We start from the raw sequence: 22,235 nt of genomic DNA, 5'->3' as shown, positions 1-22,235 counted from the left end.
AAAGATTACACTTTCCACATTTAATCACTCATGTACTGTGGGGCTGGGCTAAATAAGACCGTGTGACTGGGGCGCCTGGGTGGCTCAGTCAGTTAAGCATCTGACTTCGGCTCAGGTCATGATCTCACGGTCTGTGAGTTCGAGCCCCGCGTCAGGCTCTGTGCTGACAGCTCAGAGCCTGGAGCCTGCTTCGGATTCTGTGTCTCCCTCTCTCTCTGCTCCTCCCTGGCCCGTGTGCGCTCTCTCTCTCTCTCTCTCTCTCTCTGTCAAAACTAAATGAATAAACATTAAAAAAAAAAAAAAAAAAAAGACTGTTGTGACCACAGCCAAAACCCCTTCATCACTCCAGATCCCCACCCAGCACCTTCCAGGTGCTGGTTCATGTCAGGAAAGGAAATAAATAAACGCCCTGTCCTCTGGCGCTGACCCGCCCTCCGAGGCTGATGGCCAAACAGCGTCACGTGTAAGTGGTCAGGAAAGAGAGACCCGGGCAAGGGGCGCCAGGATCTGTCCCTCTGGCCACCACGCCCGCCAACTGGAGGTGACGAAGCTTTACACCAGCCACGCGCAGCAGCCCTGATCCTAAACTGGGAGCGGCTGTGGATCCAGGCGGTTCCCCCAGGAAAGGCGGCGAGAGCCCCTGTGGAGAAGCAAACCCCCGTTGTTGTGGATGGTGGGGTGGGGTCTGTGTATGGAAGGGAAGGCTAGTTTCCATGAAGATTTCTGCAGAGCTGAGACCCTTATCCCACGCTAGCGAGGAAGGGTCCCCGACGGACGTGTCACGAGTGGGTCACTGTGCTGGGTTCGTCTGGCAGGGAGGCACACAGCTCAGCAGGGAGCCGGGCTTCTGGAGGTATGGGCAGTGCACCCCAGCCCTGGGGTCCGGCGGACAGAGGGCGGCTCTGAGGACGGAACTTGGGCTGGGCCCATTGGGGGCCAGCGGGCAGGCCCTGGAAGCCTCTTTGCGGGTGCGGCCAAGTGCAGCCTGGACCCCTGCGGCCGACGGGGGACCCTCGCTCAGATCGCACACTGGACGGACAGGCTGATCTGGGCCACGCTCCAAGCCCCTGCTGTGAGATCACGACCTGGGCCGAGATCGAGAGTCTGACGCTTCCCCAACGAAGGCACCGGGCGCCCCTACTGTGACTTTGGACAAAGGGGACCACGCTTGATTCAGCTCACTGTGCTCCTCAGAACCCCCAAGGCGGGAGGCTCCCCTCTGGGCCCGGCCAAGTGGAGAGAGTCCTCCCACGCCCCCCAGTGCCCCTCGCTCTGAGCCCCAACCCTGGAAACGGCATCCGCGGGCAGGACGAGCAGAGACCTGCTGCATCAGCGGTGTCTTGATGTGCCCCCTGCCCTGCGTCGGCTTCTCCCAGGACCCGACCCCCACCCCGCGCCTTGTGAGGTACAGGGTGGCTGCAAACAGCAGGGGCCACGTAGATGTCCGCGTGTGCAGCCGCTCGGGCATGGGGGACTCGGGACCCCTTGTCACGGCGCACCGGTTGGGAACCAGGCACGAATTTTTCGTGAGCACTTATCCCGGCGGGAGGTGGGTCTGGAAGGGCCCCGGGGCGCACTCCGCGGGCGCCCCCCGCGGCCTCTCCCCGGGCGCTGCGCACAGGGGCAGCTGCGATCACACACGAGACCGGCTCCCCTGGGTCATGCTGCTCTGCTCTGTGCAGCACCTCCCCCGGGCTTCTGTTTTAAAGGTGGGAAGTCAGAGCTCCCTTAGTTCTTACCGCCTCCCGCAGTGGGATTCAATGTCTGCAGGTGCACGCGGGAGGACCCGGGGCCCTGACTCCCGCCCCCACGCGCCCAGCCCGCCTCCTCGGGACCCAGGCCCGGGACCACGCAGGGAGTTGTTCTCTTCCTAAATCTCTCTGATGGTGACAGAACAAGCCAGGTCTGGAGGCGGCCACTCCCACAGACACCGGGATGGAACTCGAACTCAGAACCGACGACCTTCCGGCCCGGCTGGCGGGCTCCACGGAAGCCCAGCACCCCACGGCAGTGAGGTGGGAGGTGGCCTTTTCCGATGAGGGCAGGCTTTGCCTTTGCAGACATGGGCCCGGCCACCTGTTCATACCTGACAGACCCAGGCGGGAAGGGGACACGACCTGGCCAAAGTTCCCGTCCTGGTAAATGATGGTGCCGGACCCCCACCTGCACGCAGGCCGCCCCCCGGGAGGGCCCCTCGTCGGTGTGCCTATTTACGCATAGTGGGACGTAGAGCCTTTGTTAAGTAGTAACAGACTCCAGAGTCGAAGTGAAGAACCCCATTTGCAACCCGGATCTAATTCTCGAAGCCGTGTGACCGAGTCCCTCCCCTTCAGAAAAGAATCGACACCCGCACTGACGAGCCGCGTCAAGCTCAGAGCACCGAGGATGTGGGCATGTGCCCTGGCCACCCCCCAAGCCCCCCGAAGGCGGGAAGTGAGTGCCACGTACTTGCTACGGTGGCTCACGTTCAGCCTGTGTGCCATGCGTCAGACCCCATCCTGGGCACTTCGGCTGCACTCACCTTCCCAGCCCTTCGAAAACCCTCCAGACCGGTTCAACCCGACCCCACCTTCCAGCCAAGGAGGGCACGGGAGGCGGACGGAAGCACCGCCTCCCCCCCACCCCCCCAGGGCTGCAGCAGAACCCGTGCCCACGGCCCCAGGCCACCACCTTCTCGGGTCACAGGATGGAACCCGCGTAGGGAAGCAAAACTGTGGCCTGTGCGAAACCCTGGTCACAGGCACGGTGCTGGTTACGAGAAGCTTTCTGGGGCAGTCCTATGAATTCTGAGCACAGAGGGAAGGAAGATCGCCGAAAACACTGTCAGAAATCATTACCTATGGGGAGTTTTGTCCAAAAGGACAACTGAGCCAGACCGAGCTTAGACGTGTTTGTCGTGTTGGTAGGACCCACCCTCTGTGGCGGGTCCCACGCTCTGCGGACCCCCATCGAATATTCCTCTCCAGCTGGGAACAAGTACCAGGGTCGCCTCGAGTTACCAACACATGTTCTAACTGGGGATCATTCCCCAAAACCACATGATGAACAAAACACATCCCGTGTCCGTTTTGATTGAGCAAACAGCCCAGGGCTCGAGGACGCCCCCCCCCCCACCATGTCCTGCCTCAAGCACAAACACCCGCTTCCTTGTTTGAAGATACGCTCTCTCCCGCAAGGCTTCAAAGTTGAGTAGCTTATCAAAGGCCTCCGATCCAATAAGAGAGTTCTTGGCCTCATCAAATGTTGAAAATATGTACAAGGATCCTCTTATGGCCAAATCCTGACGTGAAGAAGTCAGATCAGGTGATTTCCAGCCTCTGTGATGAGAGACCAAATGCTCTCGCTCAGGATGGTTTCCGTGTTTGCTAAAGCACGAGCCACTTGTGAAAAGCACACCTCCTTGGGGCCCGGGTCACCGCGGCTTGGGCGTCAGTGCACGTGAGGTGATGGGAAGAGGGCAGGTGTGCACGCAGGTGCAGTTTTGCTTTCACGTGCCAGTGCCCACGCACGTGACGGCTGGACACCCGTGGCTCCCCTGCCCGGCCCACCCCCACCTGCTGTGCCCACTCACCTCTGAGGGCGACTGAGGCACATGATACCACCCAGCTGCGTGACAGGCTCTGTCCAGGAGCCTGCAGCGGGCAAGATAGGGAGGGGAGGAGGGAGGAGGGGAGGGACCGGCTGGATGGGAGGGGGCAGGGAGCCGTCCCGGCTCCACGTGAGGCGCCGCCACCCGCCCAACGGCCCGGGTCTGGGTTGTAGGAGCCTTGCCTGCACTGGGGCGGCGGGCGTCCCCACCTCCTCGTGCATTGCTATCTCCCGGCCTCGTTCCGGGTCTCAGGTCCTCCTGCCCGGGACCCCTCTGGGCCCGCCAGCAGGAGCCGTTCCTCTCTGCAAAGCGCCAGGACTTGGCGGCAGGCCCCCGGCTAGGTGCCAGGCAGGCCGGGCAGGCTGGCTTCACCCTGGGGGGCCATGTGCTTCTCTATCGACAAGGAGGCATCGCAGGGAGGAGAGCCAGCGGGTTCCCGGGGCCCGGACCACTGCCCCCGCCTCACGGCGCATCTCCCCCCTTGGAAACTCGCCCTCCCCCCAGCTAAACAAGATCGCTGTCTCTGCAAATTGGCAGAAATAATTCGACACAGCGTTTTTCAAAGCCAACTAGGAAGAATTACTGTAAACGATTGTTTTTCACGCGGGATGGCTCCTTTGAGAATAACTGTTTTCATATTTGTGGGGTTTTTGACATTTGGGGAAGCAGAATTACATGTAAACATTTGCTCTGCAAACCCAAAGTGTGAAGAAAGTTGTGCTCAAGCACCAAAAAAAAAAAAAAAAAAAAATGCTTCCATGCCTCTGAGTTTCAAAACCCTCTTAAATTTTGATGAAGACCCATGGAAGAGATCATCACTTCAGATCATGTTTTACACGAGGATCGGTTTTTTTAACGTCAAGGAAAATAAAACAGACGACAGACGACGTGGCTAAGAAGTGTGCCGTGTGGATGAGTTTTTTAATCTCCGGGGCCCTTTAAAACTGCACCTCCACGATAGTCAAAACCTACACATAAAATATAACGTCAAGCATCTACGTCCCTATTTGATGTCAGATGTCTGCATATTTGAGGGAAGCGGTTCTATCTGGAATCCAAGTGTCGCAACAATAGGACCTCTCTGTGGAAAGCTGCCTGCGGAAATGGATGACCACGGGACAGTGCCCACCGGGGAGTCCTGACACGTGGGCAGAAAGAAACACCCCTGGAAATGAGGCCAGAGCCTTCTGTGGCCCTGGCTATGATCTTGGTCCCTCAGTCTGTTACGCCTCAGTTTGACTACGTATAAAATGGCCCTATTTCACTCACAGAAGGTGTCTTGGAAACTATCCTGTTCCAAACAAATGAACTTCACGTAAAATGCACGTGGGCTGCACGGGTGTACTGAGAGCCATACGCACACGAGGGGCCGGGGCTGACAGGACCCCCAGGTCTTACCAGCCAGACCTGAAGGAAGTGCGGAGCTTTGAACGAAGGTGTCCAGGCACAGGGGACAGCAGAGGGGAGAGACCTGAGGCCACCTGCCCGCAGGGCTGGGAGGCCGCTCCGGGAGGGGCCACGCCCGAGGGGCCGGGCGGAGGGGCTCCCGCCTTCCCAGTGATGGGGGAGGCATTGCCAGCGAACTAGGAGTTGGTCCGTCCCGCCGGCCTGTGGAAGGACCTCTCTGGACGCAGGCCCCGAAGGTCTGCCTTACACAGGCCTTTCCGCTTCTGCGTTTTGACACCGGGCCTGCTGACCCTGGCGGGTGGCCCTTCCCGGAGCTAGTAACTCACCTCTCACGTGCAAACCAACTCACCCCTCCTCTCTGTGGGCTCTCTACCCCCCCCCCCCCCCGCCCTGCTCACCCGGCCTCCTCTGCGTCCCCCGGGGAAGCCGCAGTGAAGGGCGTTGCCCCCTCGCCCCGCTGCCTCCTGACGGCCCCTGGTGCTTCCCGGGGAGCACCCCATCCCCATGCCTAGAGAAGCACGAGGAAAACTTCATCCTCTGTCCCACGTCCACGTCTGTGTGTCTTAGAGCACCAACCTGAAACAGACTCCAGGTACCCTTACAACACATTCTCGTGAAGTGTGCAGTTAGCACATTCCAGAACAAGGCTTCCAGTGGACTTTTTAGCGAAATAGGACAGACTTAAAAAGAGGCGGCAACAGGAACTCACCCTACCGGTCACCAGCGCACGATTCCAGAGGCGCAGCGGTTAGAACAGTGTGGTGCCACCAGGAACTAACAAACCGTGAAATGGAACATCCGGAAATGGCTTCACAAGCACTTGTGTTCGTGCCCAAAGGAGCCACAGGCCGGGGAGGCGAGCGGATGATGGTGTCGACTACAGGGTCTCGGTGTAGAGGAGAAAACGTGCGGATGGGTTGGAAACAACATGAAAGGCAGAACTGAAAAGAAGTATCAGAAGGAAACGGAGGAGAACGTCTCTGAAATCTGTAAATAACTCTAAAACTCTGCAAACAGACCCAGAACACTCAGCCCCACGCCCGCGACCACGTCCTGTGCTCTCGGTCCATCTGTGGAAACATTTCTCTCTGAACCTGCCTTCCTCAGACAGGAGCAGAGTAAGAACAAGGGGCCACAGGGACACCGCTAGCGCTTCCCAGAGCCTGGCCCGCAGCTCTGTGCGCCAGGGTGTGTTCCAGAAGGTTCCTGGAGAACGCCGCGGGATTTGCCTTCCGAGTCCGGGTCCGAGGGCCCAGCTGGCAGTTTCTCCAAACTAAGAAACTAAGTCCCAGAGATGAATGTCTTTTTCCTTTCACTGAAAGAAAACTGCATATAACCCCTTGCCCAAGCCCAACTTCTCCTAGTCAAGCCTCCAGAACACTCTGGGACTTCTAGAATATTCCATCACAGGATTAAAACTGAAGCAAAGAAAGTATGAAGCAGTGTAAGACAATGAACTTCCCTGGACTCATCCCCTTGGGCCCTCCACTCCTCACCCTTCCTGTTCATGGACCCACCCTTCTGGGCCCTCCACTCCTCACCCTTGCTCTCCATAGACTCACCTTTCTTGGCCCTCCACTCCTCACCTCTGCTCTCCATAGACCCACCTTTTTGGGCCCTCCACTCCTCACCCTTCCTGTTCATGGACCCACCCTTCTGGGCCCTCCACTCCTCACCCTTGCTCTCCATAGACTCACCTTTCTTGGCCCTCCACTCCTCACCTCTGCTCTCCATAGACCCACCTTTCTGGGCCCTCCACTCCTCACCCTTCCTGTTCATGGACCCACCCTTCTGGGCCCTCCACTCCTCACCCTTGCTCTCCATAGACTCACCTTTCTTGGCCCTCCACTCCTCACCTCTGCTCTCCATAGACCCACCTTTCTGGGCCCTCCACTCCTCACCCTTGCTCTCCATAGACTCACCTTTCTTGGCCCTCCACTCCTCACCTCTGCTCTCCATAGACCCACCTTTCTGGGCCCTCCATTCCTCACCTCTGCTCTCCATAGACCCACCTTTCTGGGCCCTCCACTCCTCACCCTTGCTCTCCATAGACTCACCCTTCTGGGCCCTCCACTCCTCACCTCTGCTCTCCATAGACCCATCCTTCTGGGCCGTCCACTCCTCACTTTTGCCCTTGCTCTCCACGGACCCACCCTACTGGGCCCTCCACTCCTCACCCCTGCTCTCCATAGACTCACACTTCTTGGCCCTCCACTCCTCACCTCTGCTCTCCACAGACTCACTCTTCTGAGCCCTGGACTCCTCACCTTTCCTGTCCACAGACCCACCCATCTGGGCCCTCCACTCCTTACCCCTGCTCTCCTGGCTGTTTTCTGCCCTTGTTGGCCTTTGGGGTTTCTCCACGGATCTGCTTGTTGGGAAGGAGTGGAAAAGCCCTCTCCTTGTTGCCTGTCCCTGGATAAATTCTCACACTGTTCCACCAGCTCCCAGCTGGGCTCTTGTGTCTGTGATCAGGGCAGTTGGCAATTGAATGCTCAGAGGTCAGCAGTGTGCCCACGGCCATGCAGGCAATGGAAACAGCGCCCACCGCAGCCCACAAGGGCTACCCTGCCATCACGCACAGCAGAAATGTGGGCACTGCACCAGTTTCCTTCTCCAGATTTGACAAGCGAGGTTTGGAGGAGAGGTCACCTGCCCCAGTCCAGCGTGAGGCTTCGAAAGGGTTTGGGGACCTCGCCCCACTCTTTCACCTCTATATAGGTGAGGCTGTGGAGGGTGTCATGGACCACCGCAGAGTCACCGGCCTCTCTTTTGTCCTGTGTTCCTCTCTCCATCTAAACACAGGAGGGCCCCCAGCAAGGTCACACTTCACCTTATCAGCTGGCCAGGGTATCAGCTAGATTATCAGAGGGTTGATCGCTTCCTGACCTGCTGCCCAAGCAGGGACAGGGCTGGGGAGCCTCACAGGGCATGGACACACCCAGGACCCCATGGCCAGGCAGTCCTACAGTAGGGTCTGGCCTTCCCCTAGTCCCAGAGCAATGCAGGAAGCATTCAGACTACTTCCTCATGATTTCAGGCATCATGTGAACCGAGGGGCTGCTGGACTGTGTCCAAGTTGCCCTCCCTCACCCATGCCCGCTGCCTGCTTCATGGGTCACCTCCTGCCCTTCAGGGTCACAAGGACAGTCACATACAGAAACTTAGCCCTGCTCACCACGTAGCATTTGCGGTAAATTTTAGAAATTTATAAATTTTGATACCTTTTGCCCAGTTAATACTGTGCCACAAATGAAGGATCCCCAAATGCCTCCCCTTCGTGCAAGGGAGTAATTCCACGAACTGGAGTAATGAGCCAACAAGAAAGAATCCTTTGATTCACGACCCTGTTGAACCGCTGGGTCCCATCAGCAAATGCCTCTGTGCACCCCTCCAGCGGATGGCACTCCCCGGGTGGGAGACCGTGCCTCTCGGGGCAGGCCCGCTCTTGGGGTGCAGCTCGCGACGGGGACGGCGGGCACAGACGGACCCAGCAGCAGCGCCCGGAAACCTCCTTTCCCTCCCGCCGCTGCCCACGGAGGTCAGGTCCCAGCGAGGGCAGGCAAGCAGGAAAAGCGGCAGGAGCTGGGTCTGGGCCCGTCCCTGTGGAGCTTCGACAGAGTCGGCGCGGGCCTCTGCACGTGCGGCCCGGCTCGTCGTGTCCCTCGGGATTTGGGCTGGGGCTGGGGCTGGGAGTTGGGGGCTGCCGCAGGACGGGGCGACGTGGCGGGCCTCGCTGCGCGGGGGGCCAGGCCCGGCCTGAGGGTCCCCGCCGTCTGGCCACTGCGGGAGGGGCGCCGCCGGAGCCTGGGCGCCCTTCAGGACCGACGGTCCGGGACGCCCCGCCACCCCCTGCGGGTGGGGGGTGGGGGGGAGGGCGGGAGCCGAGGTCAGGCGCAGGGCGCGGGCGGGGCCGCCCTCCGGGCCCTCGGGGGCGGGGCTCTCGGGACGCCCCGCCCCCGTCCGCCCAGGCCTCGCCCCGCCGGCGCCCCCCGCCCGCCCGCCCCGCCCCCCGCGTCACGCCGCCGCCGGCCTGCGCCTGCGCGTCCGCCCGCCCCGGCCGCCGCGCATCCTCGGCCCGCGCCCCGCGCCCCGCGCCCGCTCTGCGTCCCGCTCCGCGCCCGCTCTGCGCCCGGCGCCCGTCTCCCTGCGGCGGGCGGCGGTCATGAGGCTGCGGGCGCGCGGTCCCCGGGTCGCCCCCGCCTCCGGCGCGGGGGCCGGCGACGCGCGGCGGCTGGCGCCCCCGGGGCGGAACCCCTTCGTGCACGAGCTGCGCCTCGGCGCCCTGCGGAAGGCCCAGGTGGGTGCGCTCCCGAGCCCCTGCGGCCGGGGAGGGGGTCTCGCCGGCCTGGCCCCGCGGCCACCCCGCCGCCCCCCGCGGCCCGCGACCCCCACGCGGCCCTGCCGCTGGCCGCGCTCACCCCGTCCCCGTCCCTTCTGGCTCGCCCCCCCCTCCCCCCGGGCCGGGCCCCACATCCCTTCTCCCCACGCCCCCTTCCCGCCATCCCTGCATCCCCGTCGCTCTGCGCCGCGCGGTCCCCCGGTCCCGCGTCCCTTCCCGCCGCTCGCAGGCCCCACGAGGGACAGGCGTGGCCCCCCCGCCCCCGGGATGGGACTTTGTCGCTTGATGAGCTTCTCGTGTGGGGACCTCGTGGCTCCTTCGAGTCCGCGCGAGGTGCCTTGAAGGGAGCGGCAGGATGTCCGCCTCTGCGTTTGCAAGTTGTGTTCTGCGGAGCGTGCAGGGGGGTCCCTCCGGGTTCGTCTGTAACGGAATCGGCTTTATGTACTCTCGGTTCCGTGACGGGAGGGAACAGTGTGCAGTTTTGTTCGCGGCGCCCTCTGGTCCTGGCTGAGGATGGGGCCTGCAGGAGGCAGTGGGGCCCCACACTGGTCCTTTTCCTTCACATCGATCCAGGGTTTCCAAGGTGGGCTCCATTCCCTGACCCGGTGGGGTGCGCCCCCCAGTGGGGTGCGCCCACCTTGATCCCGTGGGGGTGCGCCTCCCCCTGACCCGGTGGGGCGCACTTCCTGGCAGTGTTGGGCCTCTGGTTGTTCATTGTGTTTGCGTTTCTGTAAGACTGCGCTCAGTACAGCCTTTCCTTTAGCTCCAAAACCGTAATAGAAACAGGTACAGATTTAGGACTTCAGCTGTTGTCCAGTTGACGGAGAGTATATTTTCCGCCGTGACAGAACTTTTTCGGGTGACACTTAGATGTCTTTAATGCAAAAAGTTATTCACTTGCAACAATATCAAAGTGAAAAGTTCTCGAACCCGGTCTGAAGTTGTCGTGGGCTGCCTGCTTTTTCTCGAAGCATCCTCTAGGTGGACTTGGTATTGTGGTGGGAGAGGGAAGGGTGGGCACAAGGTTGAGGACAGAGGAGAGAAGGTCGGGTGGCATCCCTTCTGGTGACGGGAGAAAGCAGGGCCATCCCGGTCGGCTCCTGGGCCTTGTCCCTGTGTCTGTCTGGAGCCAGACGCCAGTCGCTGCCTGCCTGTGTGGTCTTTGGTCCCCCTCTGCTGCGTTCCTTGGCTCGCGGACTCGAACTCCTCACCCGCGGTGCCCTACCCAGCTGTGAGGGGGTTAGGAGCGCAGCAGCTTCCTCTGGGCTCCTGAATGGCCCCCCCACCGGCCGACCCCCTTCGCGCCTGTGACCCATGGCTCTGAACCCTCTGAGGGCGACCCTGGGACTGAGCCCTGACGCTTCTTCCGGGTGGCTTCCAAGGCCCTGCCCCACCTGCAGCCTGACCCCTGGGCGCCAGCTGCTGTAAGCCTGCATCTTCCTGCCTGTGCCTCCTACCTCTGCATCCCTGTCACTTTTGCAGCCTGGCCCCCGTTACTGTGGACGGACAGGGGCCAGGTCTGTCCTGTCCCAAGCTATGTGCTTACTGCTCAGGCGAGGTGCACTGTAGACACCCAGCTGGCTGTAGAGTGAGTGAACGAGCGAAGGGGGCCGGATGTAAGAGCCGAGCCAGAAATCCCCCACACCCCTCAGGCCCCGGTCGCAGGGTCGTGGAGCCGCCGGGGTTTGGAGCAGCTCTAGGAGCTGTTCTTTAGCGCCAGGCAGAGATTCTGGTTTTAGATGTTGGCTCACAGCTTCTGGAAGACACTCAAGAAAGAACAGGTGAGTGGACTGTTTCAGCCCCTCAGAAAGGGAAGGTTACTTTGTATACACCTGGTTGCGCTCTTTCAGAGGCCGCGTCAGAATATTCGCCAGAATATTCGCCAGAATCTTCGCCAGAATCATCCTGGTGTATTTATACGTTGGTGGCAAAGCTGTGGTTACTGTTCAGCTGTCCCCAGCGTGGTCTGGAGTATGTAACTTGTAAAGGCTAACTTCCGAGTTTCGCTTTGCAGAAACATTTTGCTTTTCACAAAGCAGTGCTTTGCGAAGCTTTTTACTTCTCTGCGAAGCTTTTTACTTCTCTGCACCGTGTTATGCAAAGGTTTCCACAGAGGAAACTAGCCTGTGCAAGCATACAAAACCTGCCTCCCGAATCAGTAAATAAACCGATCCAGCAGTGACTGAGACAGCCAAGGGCCGCTCAGAGACTCACCTAAATTCCGAGTGAAGGGAAGGCGGTGAGGGCGCCTGCCCTCACCTGTGCCGCTGGGGAGGGGCTGTTAGTCACCTGCAGGCTAATGACCAGGCCATCTGTCATTTAGTAGCAGATTTAGCAAGGAGCTTAAGTATCTCTTTGGGCAGAAAATAACTCGTTAAGACATGAAAACTGAATAGTAGGGAATTGGTTAGCCTCGTGCTGATGTGCTGTTTTGGGAGTCCTAAAGCGGTGTCTGTCCCCTGGGTGTTGGGGGTTACTTCCTGTTGGAACCCCCAGGTGTGAGTGCACCCCACTTCGAGCTCTGATGTTTCCTCATTTCTGAACTCCTGTGACCTGGGCCAGGGTCGGGGTTAGGATGTACTTCCCAGAAAGCAGTCTGGCTTCCTGTACACCTTGGAACGGAGTCCTTTATGTGAGGACACTGTGGGGTTCACCCTCTCCCAGTTAAATCCACAGAGAGCATTGCCGTGAAGGCTGAACGCAGGGACAGGCTCCAACCCAGCACATTTGCAGGGAGGCCTGTGTGCAGTTTTAATCTCCCAGAGGCAGGTGATCTTTGTCTCCAAGTTCTGTCCAAATACATGAGTTTTGATGAAGGAAGGAAGGAAGGAAGGAAGGAAGAGAAAGAAAGAAAGAAAGAAAGAAAGAAAGAAAGAAAGAAAGAAAGAAAGAAAGAAAGAAAGAAAAGAAGGAGGGAAGAGAAGAAAAGAAAAAAAAGGAAAGAAAAGAAGGAAGGAAGGAAAGAAGAGGGAGAGAGGCAGGCAGGCAGGCAAGCAGCAGGTGCCCCTGGTTTCAGCCTGCATCCCGAGTCAGGTGTGGCCCTCCTGGGGCCGGGGGTCCCACACCCCGCACACTTCCAGGCCTGGTGGCTTCCAGCTGCTTCTCTGACCTGCCAGGCTTCCGGGCACCCACCCCAGTGCTCCCGCTGCCCCTCTGTCTGGGTACTCCACGCATGAGACCGTACTCTGCTGAAGAGCGTGAAGGGGTGGGTAAAGGGGAGGGCAGCTTGACTCTGGTGTTCGTGAGCCGCGGGTGGCAATGGAATTCCGGGAGGAACGTAACATGGGAATGAGGATTTCCAGGACAGCAGGCGTCGCGTGGGAAGACACAGAGGGCCGGCTGCAGCGGGGCCCGGGGCCCCCCCAGATGCCTGGGAGTCTGAGGCTCTGGAGCGGGGCCCTGGGAGCCTGGGAGCACGGCCTCCGTTGGTGCACGTGTGGCCCAGTAAGGTGCAGCGTCCTTGCCGCTGGCCGGCAGCGCAGCCCCCGAGGCAGGGGGTGGAGGCCCCACGTCCGTCCTGGTGTCCCAGGTGAGTAGGCTCCACGTCCCCGGACGCCCAGGCGGGCTCAGTGCCCATGAGCCCTGCCCTCGGGGACTGGCTGTCTCTTCGAATGCACCAAGAGCCGCCTGTAACCCGGTTCTCATTTTCCGGAAGGGCGTGCACATCGCACTTAACTGTGGCTAGAGTCGAGGAGTGGGGAAGGGGGTCCGGGGTGGGAGAGACTTGACTTTTCATCCTGCCTGCTCTCTGGCCCTGAAACAGAGTCTTAATGTGTGTGTATGCACACACACGCGAGTATGGACGCATTCATACTTCATTTCAGTCGTGTTTCGCGTTCTTCTTCATTTCAGAGTACTGAACAAAGTGCTGTCAGTTTTACGGCTCGTTTTAGAAAACGGAGGTTTTGTCCCTGACACTGGCCAGTCAAGCGCCCTGTTGCAGAAGCCGGTGCTTGCCCGCCCTCTGCCCCCCCGCAGGCATCCACCCACCAGAGGCCTCGCCCCAGATGGTGGAGAAAGTCCGAGGACGTGTCCTGAGCGCTCTGTTCCTGCGAGTCTGAGCAGGACTCCCACAAATCGTGTTTCACAGAGCTTCACCCCTACCCTGCCAGAGACCTGGGGCCTCGCTGGCACTTTGCTCCTTCACCTTCCTGCCCCCGGGGCCTTCCGCCTCTCTGACCTTCACGTCCGGGACCGAACGTCCCGTCCCCAGAGCTCGCCCCTCACGGTTTGCTGCAGTGGGTCGGGACGAGGAGTGTTTCCCACATTTCTGGTGTTCCGCACGCCGTTAGTAAGTCTGCAGATTATTTTGCAAAGGAGGCCAGAGCGAAGGGTGTGTCTGAAGCCTGAGGACAGTGCTTGTGCTTCTCAGGCCCAGTCAGTCATCCTGCAGCCCTCCCTTTCACGATGGGCAGCAGCGTGACTGCTTGGCACGTTCCCGGTGTTTTGTGTTTTCCCGTGTGGTAGCCTTGCACACTTCAGCGAGTGCACCTCTGCTAAATGCTGCCCTTAATCCCAGACGCAGCAGTGGCACCTGCCTCTTCCAGCACAGGGTCCCCTCGTTCTCTCACACCTGCTGATGCCCCACGAAGCTGCCAGGGACCGGCCTGGGCAGAGCCGCTGGCTCCGGCAGTGCTCACGCGTGGGACGTGTTCCAGGTGCCTGGACACCGTGGCCTTTTTACTCCCACAAGTCTTACTTCCGTGTTAGAGCCAGCGTAGTGATTTCTTTTCCCACATAAAGTCTTTCTGCAGGACATCTTTAGCAGTGTTAGTATTTGAAACCCGTAGGACGGGGGCACAGAGCTGGGCTCAGACAGAGTCCCTGAGGCCTGGAGGGCAGGTCTGCTCCATATAGAGCGTGTCCAGAAGTGGCCCTGCTCCGAGACAGCCGGGAATCCGAGGGCTGAGGGCCTGGTTGGGATCAGGCCCTGAATGTTCCCAGCACAGGGCCCACAGCGGAACCCCGTCCCTGTAGTGCTAAGTCTCTCACCAGCAGGAAGGAGTTGAGTCCTTACTCACTTCTGTGCCACGTGACTCACGAGCTCCACGTCCTCGTGGGCCCACGGAGCTCAGCAGCTCCCAAGCTCAGAGTCCCCCTCCCCCGCCCCCCAGAGCAGCCACGGCCACTGTTGCCTCCCGCCCCCACCCCACGCCCTCCCATCCTGTCCCGGTGGCTTTTGTGTGCTGCGCCCAGGAGCGCTTGGACCAGCCCACTCCACACTTCCCCTTCCCCAGGGTAGTTGGGGCAGCGAGCTCCCAGGCCCCTCTCCACCCCTGCCAGGCTTGGTGTGAGACCCACCCTGACCCCACAAGTGTTAGGGTGGGCCGGGAGCTCCCTGCAGCTGGGGGGTCAGAGGCGGGATCCTCCCTACATCTGAGGGAGGACACGGCCAGGATGTTCTGGGAGCTCCCTACACCTGGGGGGACAGAGCCAGGATCCTCCCTGCAGCTGGGGGGTCAGAGGCAGGATCCTCCCTACATCTGGTGGGGGGGGAGAGCCAGGATGCTCCGGGAGCTCCCTACATCGGGGGCGTCAGAGCCAGGATCCTCCCTACATCTGGGTGGGCAGACAGCCAGGATGCTTTGGGAGCTCCCTACAGCTGGGGGGGGGGGGGGGACAGAATGTACCCTCGAGTCTCCTTGCAGCTGGAGAGGGACTCACACAGCTGGGGGCTGGAGGCGGCATGTGGTTAAGGGGCTCCCTGCAGTTGGGGGACAGGGCCTGGAGGCTCCCCAGGAGCTTCCCACAGATGGTGCCCTGGAGCCATAATTTTGGGGAAGCCAGCTGTTGGGGGTGAGGTTGAGTGGAGATGTCCTGGGGGCGCTCGGTCTGTGAGGGGAGTGGGGTAGGCGGTGCCTGGACGGGGGTGTCTGCGGCTGGAGGCAGGGCGCCGTAGGGCTCCAGGAGGGGCCCCTTGCGAGGGACTGACGATGTGCTATGACCCTGGGCCCCACAGGCTCTGTGGATGTTTGCCGAATGATTGGAAGCCTCTGGAAATGCTTCAGCTCTTGAATTTCAAGATTCTTCTATTCAGATCCTGCCGAGGGCCCTAGAGATAAGGGATTTCCTGGGGCGCAAGGCCAGGTGTGTCTGTGGGGGTGAGCAGCTGGGGGGACCGGGTCTGCGTCTCTCAGGTGCGTCTGGGTGGGGGGGAGGGAGGATTGACAGTTACTTATTTTTCTCGGTCTTCTGCCCCCCTGCTGCACGCCAGCCCTGAGGCCCCCACCAGGCAGGGCAGGTTGGTGCCCCTCGCACGTTCCCTGCCCCTCGGACTGCGCTCTGCTCTGCTCTGCTCGTGGCTGAAGCAGTCCTGACCCTGAGGCGAGCGACGGTAAGCTGCTCCCCAGGACCCTTGCGCCCCCTTCCGTGCCAGGACACGCCCCAACCTGAGACACTGCTGTTAGGAGCTGCGGGCTGTGTCCTCGGATGGATGGACCTGACCTGAGCGTCACTTTGTCAGGACTGAGCTTCAGGGCCGGGCCCTGCTGTGTCCGGGGCAGCGGCTGTGGGAGGAACAGACGCTTCGTGGGCAGGTTAGCTCACAGCTCCTGGTGTGGCCAGAGCACAGGGACTCAGGTGCTCATCCCCAAAGGCCCCGCTGCATCCTGACCCTGTGCTTTGCTTCTGAGCCTCCTTTGCTCAGCGGACAGGGACAGGGGGCCTTCTCCGTGCTCCCTCCCTGCTCCCGCCTACTCCCTGGTTGGTTGGTCAGGTCCTGGTCCCTCCCCTTAGCCCCCTTAGGTTGGGGGAGGCACTGTGCCTCTGGGGGCGGGGCGGCCCTCCCCTCCCAGTCCCTCCCTCACCAGGATGTGCCACCCCCTCCCCCGCAGTGCCTCACCAGGACGTGCCCCCCTCCAGCTGTGCTCCCAGCCTGGGCTTGTACCCATCTGTGGGGGAGAGGGCTCCCGCCACCCTGTAGGTGGGAGCTCTGCCTGGAAAGCTCCCTTTCTGAGGACGTGTAATTACAGGGTGTCCTGGCCCCACAGGTGAGACGCCTGTGGAAACGGGTCAGTTGTCGCTGAGTTCCTACAGTCTTTAAATAGGGATCTGGGGCCAGTTCCTGCTCTGGATGTGAGCCTCGTCCCCAGAGTGGAACGTCCAGCCCAGAAATCTTACTCTTTATGGTGTTTCGGCTTCTGTCCCGCTGGTCTGTTCCCGAGCACCTGCCAAGAGAGCCAGGCTGGGGCGCTAAGTTCTCAGGGTGACCCGGGACCCGTGAAGGGCCTCTGGCCTGCCTGGAATTTCACGTCTGGGGGGGGGGGGGGGGGGGACAGAGCTCTGGGCTCTAGCTCAGGGGTCCTGAAGACCCTGAGGAAATGAGATTCTGCGTGAAACTCTGTGGGTGGGAGGGGCGAGGAGAGGCGGAGGCCGAGGGCGAGGGCGTTTGCTGGCCATCTGAGCCGGGAGGGGCCGGCCGCGAACACCCACAACCGCCCCCTCCCCCACACAGGTAGCGGGGAGCTCTCCCATCCCCTCCCCTGGAGGATAGGTGCTCCCTCCCCTCCCCACCCCTGCCCGCAGGCAAGCCCTCTCCCCCGCCTGCTGCTGCCCGCAGGGCTGTGAGCCAGCCAGGGCTGTCCCCACTGGTGTGCATTCCGTGTGGGCGTCGGGAGCACGCTGGCTCTGGCTCGCGATAGACACTTGGCGTGCGTGCACTGGCCCGGTGAACTTGTTCTCCAGCACATGTGTTCTGCCTACTCCCAGCCCGAGCCGCTGCCCGCCCCCCCCCCCCCCCCCCAGGGCTCCCTGCAGGTGCACTTGGGCTGAAACCCTGATGTGGCCCGGACGAGAGCTCAGGGAAGCCCAGACTGGGGGGGAGACGGGGGCACACAAGGGGCCCTGGGAGCTCAGAGGTGCTCAGGTAGGAGCGGGTCTTCAGTGGAGGGGGCATCGTGCCGCTGCCCAGCAGTGTGCTCTCAGGGCTGAGCGCCAGCGGGGGAGCCTGGGCAGCTGAGGTGGCGGCCGTGACAGTGACAGTGCGGCGGGGGTCTGGGGGTCTTCCTCTCTGCCCCCAGGCCCGTCCAGTCCTTCATTCTCTTGTCTGTGCAGCAGGGACACCGAGGTCCCTGCTTTCCCAGGCCTTTCTCCACCAGCCGCTGCGTCCCTCCCCTGCCTGGGGGCCCAGCCCCTGGTGGTTTTTCCTGGGGACCTGGAGTCTGTGTGGCAGGCATCTCCTGATGTCCCCGAGTGCCCTGCCCGCCCCCTCGGGGCCCCCCGTGCCTCCGTCTCTGCTACATTCACTGGGGGCCCTGAACTGCCCTCCCGGCTGCCCGCTGACCACGCGCTTGGCTTCACGCCTCCCTCGCCAGCTGGACTGTGTGTGGGCCCTGGTGCCGGGGGCCTGCACATGGGGCCCCATGAAGTGCCTGGTGACAGACCAGACACAGGCCTGAGCCCCTGCAAGGCTCTGACCTCCGCCCCCGGACCCTCAGACGCTCGTCAAAGGGCAGGTGAGGAGGACCGTGTAGTGCAGATTCCCTTGGTTACGGGGCGCGTGCCCCGGGGTGCCGTGGACAGAGCAACTCTGATCCCACAGGGAACCGCACAGTTGTTTGCTGCTGCCCGACGAGCCAGGCCATCCAGTGCAGTGTGTCAGGCACGATGTGTGTGTGTGTGTGTGTGTGTGTGTCTGGGAAAACGGCTCTGCCGTTGGATTGCGTTGCAGGTTGCAAACTCAGAGTGAATTACCGAAAGACTGTCCTTTTGCAGAAACTCCAGGTTGGGTGAGTGTATTCGAAATGAGGTTTGAAAGCTTCTGGACAGACAGGACCGGGGCGCCGGACGGACAGGACCAGGGCTGCCTGCGGGTTGAGGGAAAAAGCAGGTTTTAGGAACGCTATATTTAATTTTAGGTTTGAGTGGGAGAGCTGAGAAAAAATAGCTTCTGTGTAGCGGTGAGCGTGGCCCGACAGTCACACGGCCGGACAGACGGCTTCAGAGTGAGGGACCGTGGGAGCCCAGGGGCGAGAAGACTATCACCTGCACACATCAGCCAGGAAAGGACGGTCAGTCCGATGGGGATTTGGCACCAGAGTAAACAGAATGACAGTCACGCAGGAGGCCCAGTGAAGACAGAGCTGTGCCTCCGACGTGACCCCCCACGTCCCTGCGCCGCCCCCCGCCCCGGATTTCTAGCCTCGCTCCGTGTTTTGTCTTTTCGTGGAGGGGAGTCTTTGCATGAGAGCAGCCGCGTGTGAGGACGTGGAAGCATTGCGGCACAGTTCAGGGCGCGGCTCCCTCCGTCTGCTTTCCAGTAAGGAAGCTACTGGAAGGAGGTGGTCATCCCCACCCCTGCCGCGTGCGTTTGGGGCACAGCGTGCTCCCCGTCCCCTGCTCCGTCCCCCTGTGGGGACACAGAGGGGATGTGCTTTCTGAGGTCGGCTTGCTGGGCAGGCATCTGTAGGACGCTGGGTCCGCGTGGCCGCTCCCCTTCCGAGGCTCCGAGGCCGGGGGTTTGTGCAGGGCAGCGCTGGACTGCCAGCTGATGGCTCTCCTGTGACAGTTGCCGGGCGTTTTCTAAGTTCTTTAGAAGGAAAGGTAGATGTATGTGTTTTGTTGCTGCGTCGAGGGACAGTGGCCCCAGGGGACATGGCTCTGCGGACCGCCTCCCTCCTGGACCAGGCTCGGGGGGCAGGGGGACATTGGGCATTGGCTTCCCAGTTTCGGAATATTCTGTCTGTTCTAAATCAGGATTTTCAAAAACAACTTGCTTTCGAATTTTTAACTAAGTGACGGCAAAGAGAAGAGAGCGATTCCCCAGGTAGGGTTCTCCTCTGTTTATCCCACGTTGCCCTGGCGATCTTTCTGTAGACTCCGTATGTCTCATCTCTCCTCTCCTCGTGGGAAGAGCCTGGAGCGACCCAGGCCAGCCCCCCAGGGTGCTGTGTGAGGAAACTACAAGACCCACCCCGGACGCCGGGGTGCCCTCAGCCCCTGAGCCCTATGCAGGCTCTTTTCAGAAGATGAGCCCCCGCTAACCCCTGAGCCACCGGGCCTACCTGATGGGGCTAGCTGGTTCCCTCTCAGTGTGGCTCCCGGAACTGCAGCCCTTCGGGGACTTGGTCCTGAGGCGTCCCTTCAGCCAGTGAGCTGGGTCTCTGGGCTGGGAGCCCCCCAGTGTCCACAAGTCTGGGACTTCCCTGCTTGGCCCTGGGAGCCCGTCCTGCTGGGTGTGGGCAGGCCACCGCTCAGATGGCACCTCACTGCCAGCTCAGGGTGCCCGTGGTCCCCCCTGGACCCTCTCCCGTGTTCACTGTATTTGTAGCAGCCCCATTAATCCAGGCTCCACCATCCCCCCGGGCCTCGCTCCTTCGGGATTGTCTCCCTTCCCTGCGCTCACTGGGCTGTTGTTCTGGAGGAACGTGCCGTCCGAACACTGGGGTCTAACTGATGTGAAGGTGGTAGCCCTGTCTCCTCCCCCGGGAGCCGGTCCCCTTGGGTCTGTCCCCGAAGCTCCTCCCCCAGGAGCCGGTCCCTTCTGGTCCATCCCCGAAGCTCCTCCCCCGGGAGCCGGTCCCTTCTGGTCCATCCCCGAAGCTCCTCCCCCAGGAGCCGGTCTCTTCTGGTCCATCCCCGAAGCTCCTCCCTCTGGCTGGCCACCAGCACCTGTCACACAGCGACCATCGGCTCAGTGTCCCCTGGTGGCACCATCCAGCTGTGCTGTTAGCAGCAACACCCGCGCGAGCGGCTCCCAGGGAGCTGGGCCCGCCAGCTGCACACACAGGCTCCCTGAGCTGTCACCCGTAGCGCCTTGTCACGCAGCTTCGTGGGAGAGGACAGTCGTTCGCAGAACCCCAGGTGCACCTGGCCTCCACCACAGCCGGTGGGCCCCGGGGCCCTGTGTTCAGCCTCGTGGCCACGGTGCCGAGCTGTGGTCTCCCACGTTCGCTTTCTCGTTCGTCTGTGTCCAGCAGCCTCCAGGAGGGGCGTGTGTGGCCTGCGGGCTGATGGGGTGCTCGCCGTGTGTGAGAGTCATTCCCCGAGACTTTCTAAGCCGCTGGGTGGAGCTAAGTGCAGGGTAGGACCGTGTGTCACGGTGTGGCCGGCAGGCGCCTCCGCGTGTGTCTCCTGTTTTCTCAAATCACACGGAGGGTGCATCTTTCTCTGCTGCATTTGGGAACACGTTCTCGTGTCCTTTGGATGGTGGTGGTTATCCTTTCTGCAGTTAAAGCACGCTGGCCCCGGAACCCGGTCTCCCTGCAACCTGCCCTCCCCCCGACAGCACCTTGCACCGCGGGCTGGGGTCCCTCGGTGTGCGCTGGGGGCGCACGGTATCTCGGTGCCTGGCCAGCCTGTGCACGCCCTGCGAGGACACGTGTCCCTGCAGTGACCTGGCCTGCCACAGGGCGGCACAGGTGGAGACACCGGGGACGCTTCCTCGTGTGCGCCCGAGGTCTTTGTCTCTCGTGCACCCTGTCGGCGGTTCTGTGTTGATTGTGAAACACAAGGCACTTGGACCGGCTTGCGTGACGATGATGTCGGTGGTCCTGGTGGCCTTCATGGCCTTGGCAGAGAGGAGGGAGTGGCTGCCACGTGAGCCTGAGCGGGGGTGTTGTGACCACAGCTGCAGACACCAGATCCGGTGCGGTCACTGGGAATCGGGGAACGTTTTACGTTAGAACCGTCTTCCTACGGGAGGTTTGAGAGAGACGCCAGTGTGCGTGCTCGGGTGCTGACCCCACAGACCTGCAGCTTTAAGAGCAGGTGTTTATCTGTCCCGGTCCTGGGAGCTGGGAGTCCGAGACCCGGGTGTGGGCAGAGTGGGTTCCTCCTGAGGCCTCTCTCCTTGGCGTGGAGGTGCCGTGACTTCCGTGAGTCCTCACCGGCCGTCCCTCTGTGCGTGTCTGTAACCTAGTCTCCTCTTCGTATGAGGACACCTGTCCTATGGAATTAGGGTCTGCCCTGGTGACCTCATTGTACCTTAATACCCTTTCCAAGGCCCTGTCTTCAGTACGGGCACGTCGGGAGGTGGGCTGGGGGTTGTGGCATCAGTACGTGAAGGGGGGCCCACGGTTCAGCCCCTCACACTGAAGCAGAGAAAACGTAGTGAGCCCCGTGCCCACCCTCGCGCACCTCAGCAGTCTCCAACTTCCGGCCTCTCTGGCCTCGCCGATGCCCCCTCTCTCCCTGGTCTCACTGATCCACAAGCAAAGCCCAGACTTGACCTGTAGATGCTCCCGGCTGCGCATGTCTCGAGCAGGGCCGCGGGCATCAACCCCGGAGCCTCACACACGTCCTCCCCTGGAGCCTCCTTCCAGCTCCTTGCTTTTATTTTCTTACGGTGTGTTTGGGGCTTTTGTCCCTGAGCGTCTTGCCCTGCGTTTTACCGATCGCCTCCCCGTGTCTCCCGTGTCTTCTGATCCAGAATCAGGAGGCTCTGTTTCTGTTGGCTTGTCAGGTGGCTCATCCACACGGCGCCCGGCTCACATGTCTGTCTCCGTCCACACAGGCCCCTTCACGTGGGTGTGTGCGAGTGGTGGGGTTCCGGAAGCCCGCGGGGACACTGCCGGGTTCTCCCTGTGGCCGCCCCGAGGGACAGTCTCGGGATGGACAGCACAGTGCCCGATTCTTCGTGCTTGTTGGCCCGGGTGCCACTCGGAGCTGGTCTCCTGGGGTCCGCGGAGGCCCCCGGTGAGGTGGGGCGTGTGCGCCTGGTTGGTGGACCCGTGAGCACGTGTGAAGTTCCGTTACCGCATCGATGGCTCTTGCCGTGCTCACAGTGGCATGTCTGCCGCGGGGGCTCCCGGGCCCAGGGACCTCTGCCCGCCTTCCCCGTCTCCGCTGTGCCGCTGGGCTCCAGGTGCCCCTTCCACGTTTTCTGCCCCTGCTGGGAGTGCCTTTGCCCAGGAGCCCTGGTTCCGTCTGGCAGGAAATAGTGCCGGGAGCCTGCAGGCG

General features: G+C 61.4%; 1 protein-coding gene across 4 annotated transcripts in view; it reads left to right on the top strand.

Annotated features, from left to right (window-relative positions):
• The first annotated feature begins 606 nt into the window (after positions 1–606).
• Positions 607–22,235, top strand: part of LPCAT1 (lysophosphatidylcholine acyltransferase 1) — a 52,736-nt gene continuing 31,107 nt past the window's right edge. The window contains exon 1 of one of the 4 annotated variants that reach the window (XM_053906857.1): positions 607–630. Coding sequence is in view for 3 of the 4 variants with exons in the window: in XM_053906854.1 (XP_053762829.1) it covers positions 9,162–9,296 (135 nt within the window). In the remaining variant the exon portion in view is untranslated. Of the gene's footprint in view, positions 631–9,060; positions 9,297–11,062; positions 11,120–12,324; positions 12,544–22,235 lie in introns of those variants that run through there. The other 3 variants (XM_053906854.1, XM_053906855.1, XM_053906856.1) reach the window with 3 other exon arrangements.

The sequence above is a fragment of the Panthera pardus genome, unplaced genomic scaffold, assembly GCF_024362965.1.
Source record: "Panthera pardus isolate Hobbes unplaced genomic scaffold, ASM2436296v1 HiC_scaffold_2, whole genome shotgun sequence".
In the NCBI taxonomy this organism is placed as follows: Eukaryota; Metazoa; Chordata; class Mammalia; order Carnivora; family Felidae; genus Panthera; species Panthera pardus.
The sequence above is the reverse complement of the archived record's forward strand: the minus strand, read 5'-3'. Positions and strand labels throughout refer to the sequence as shown.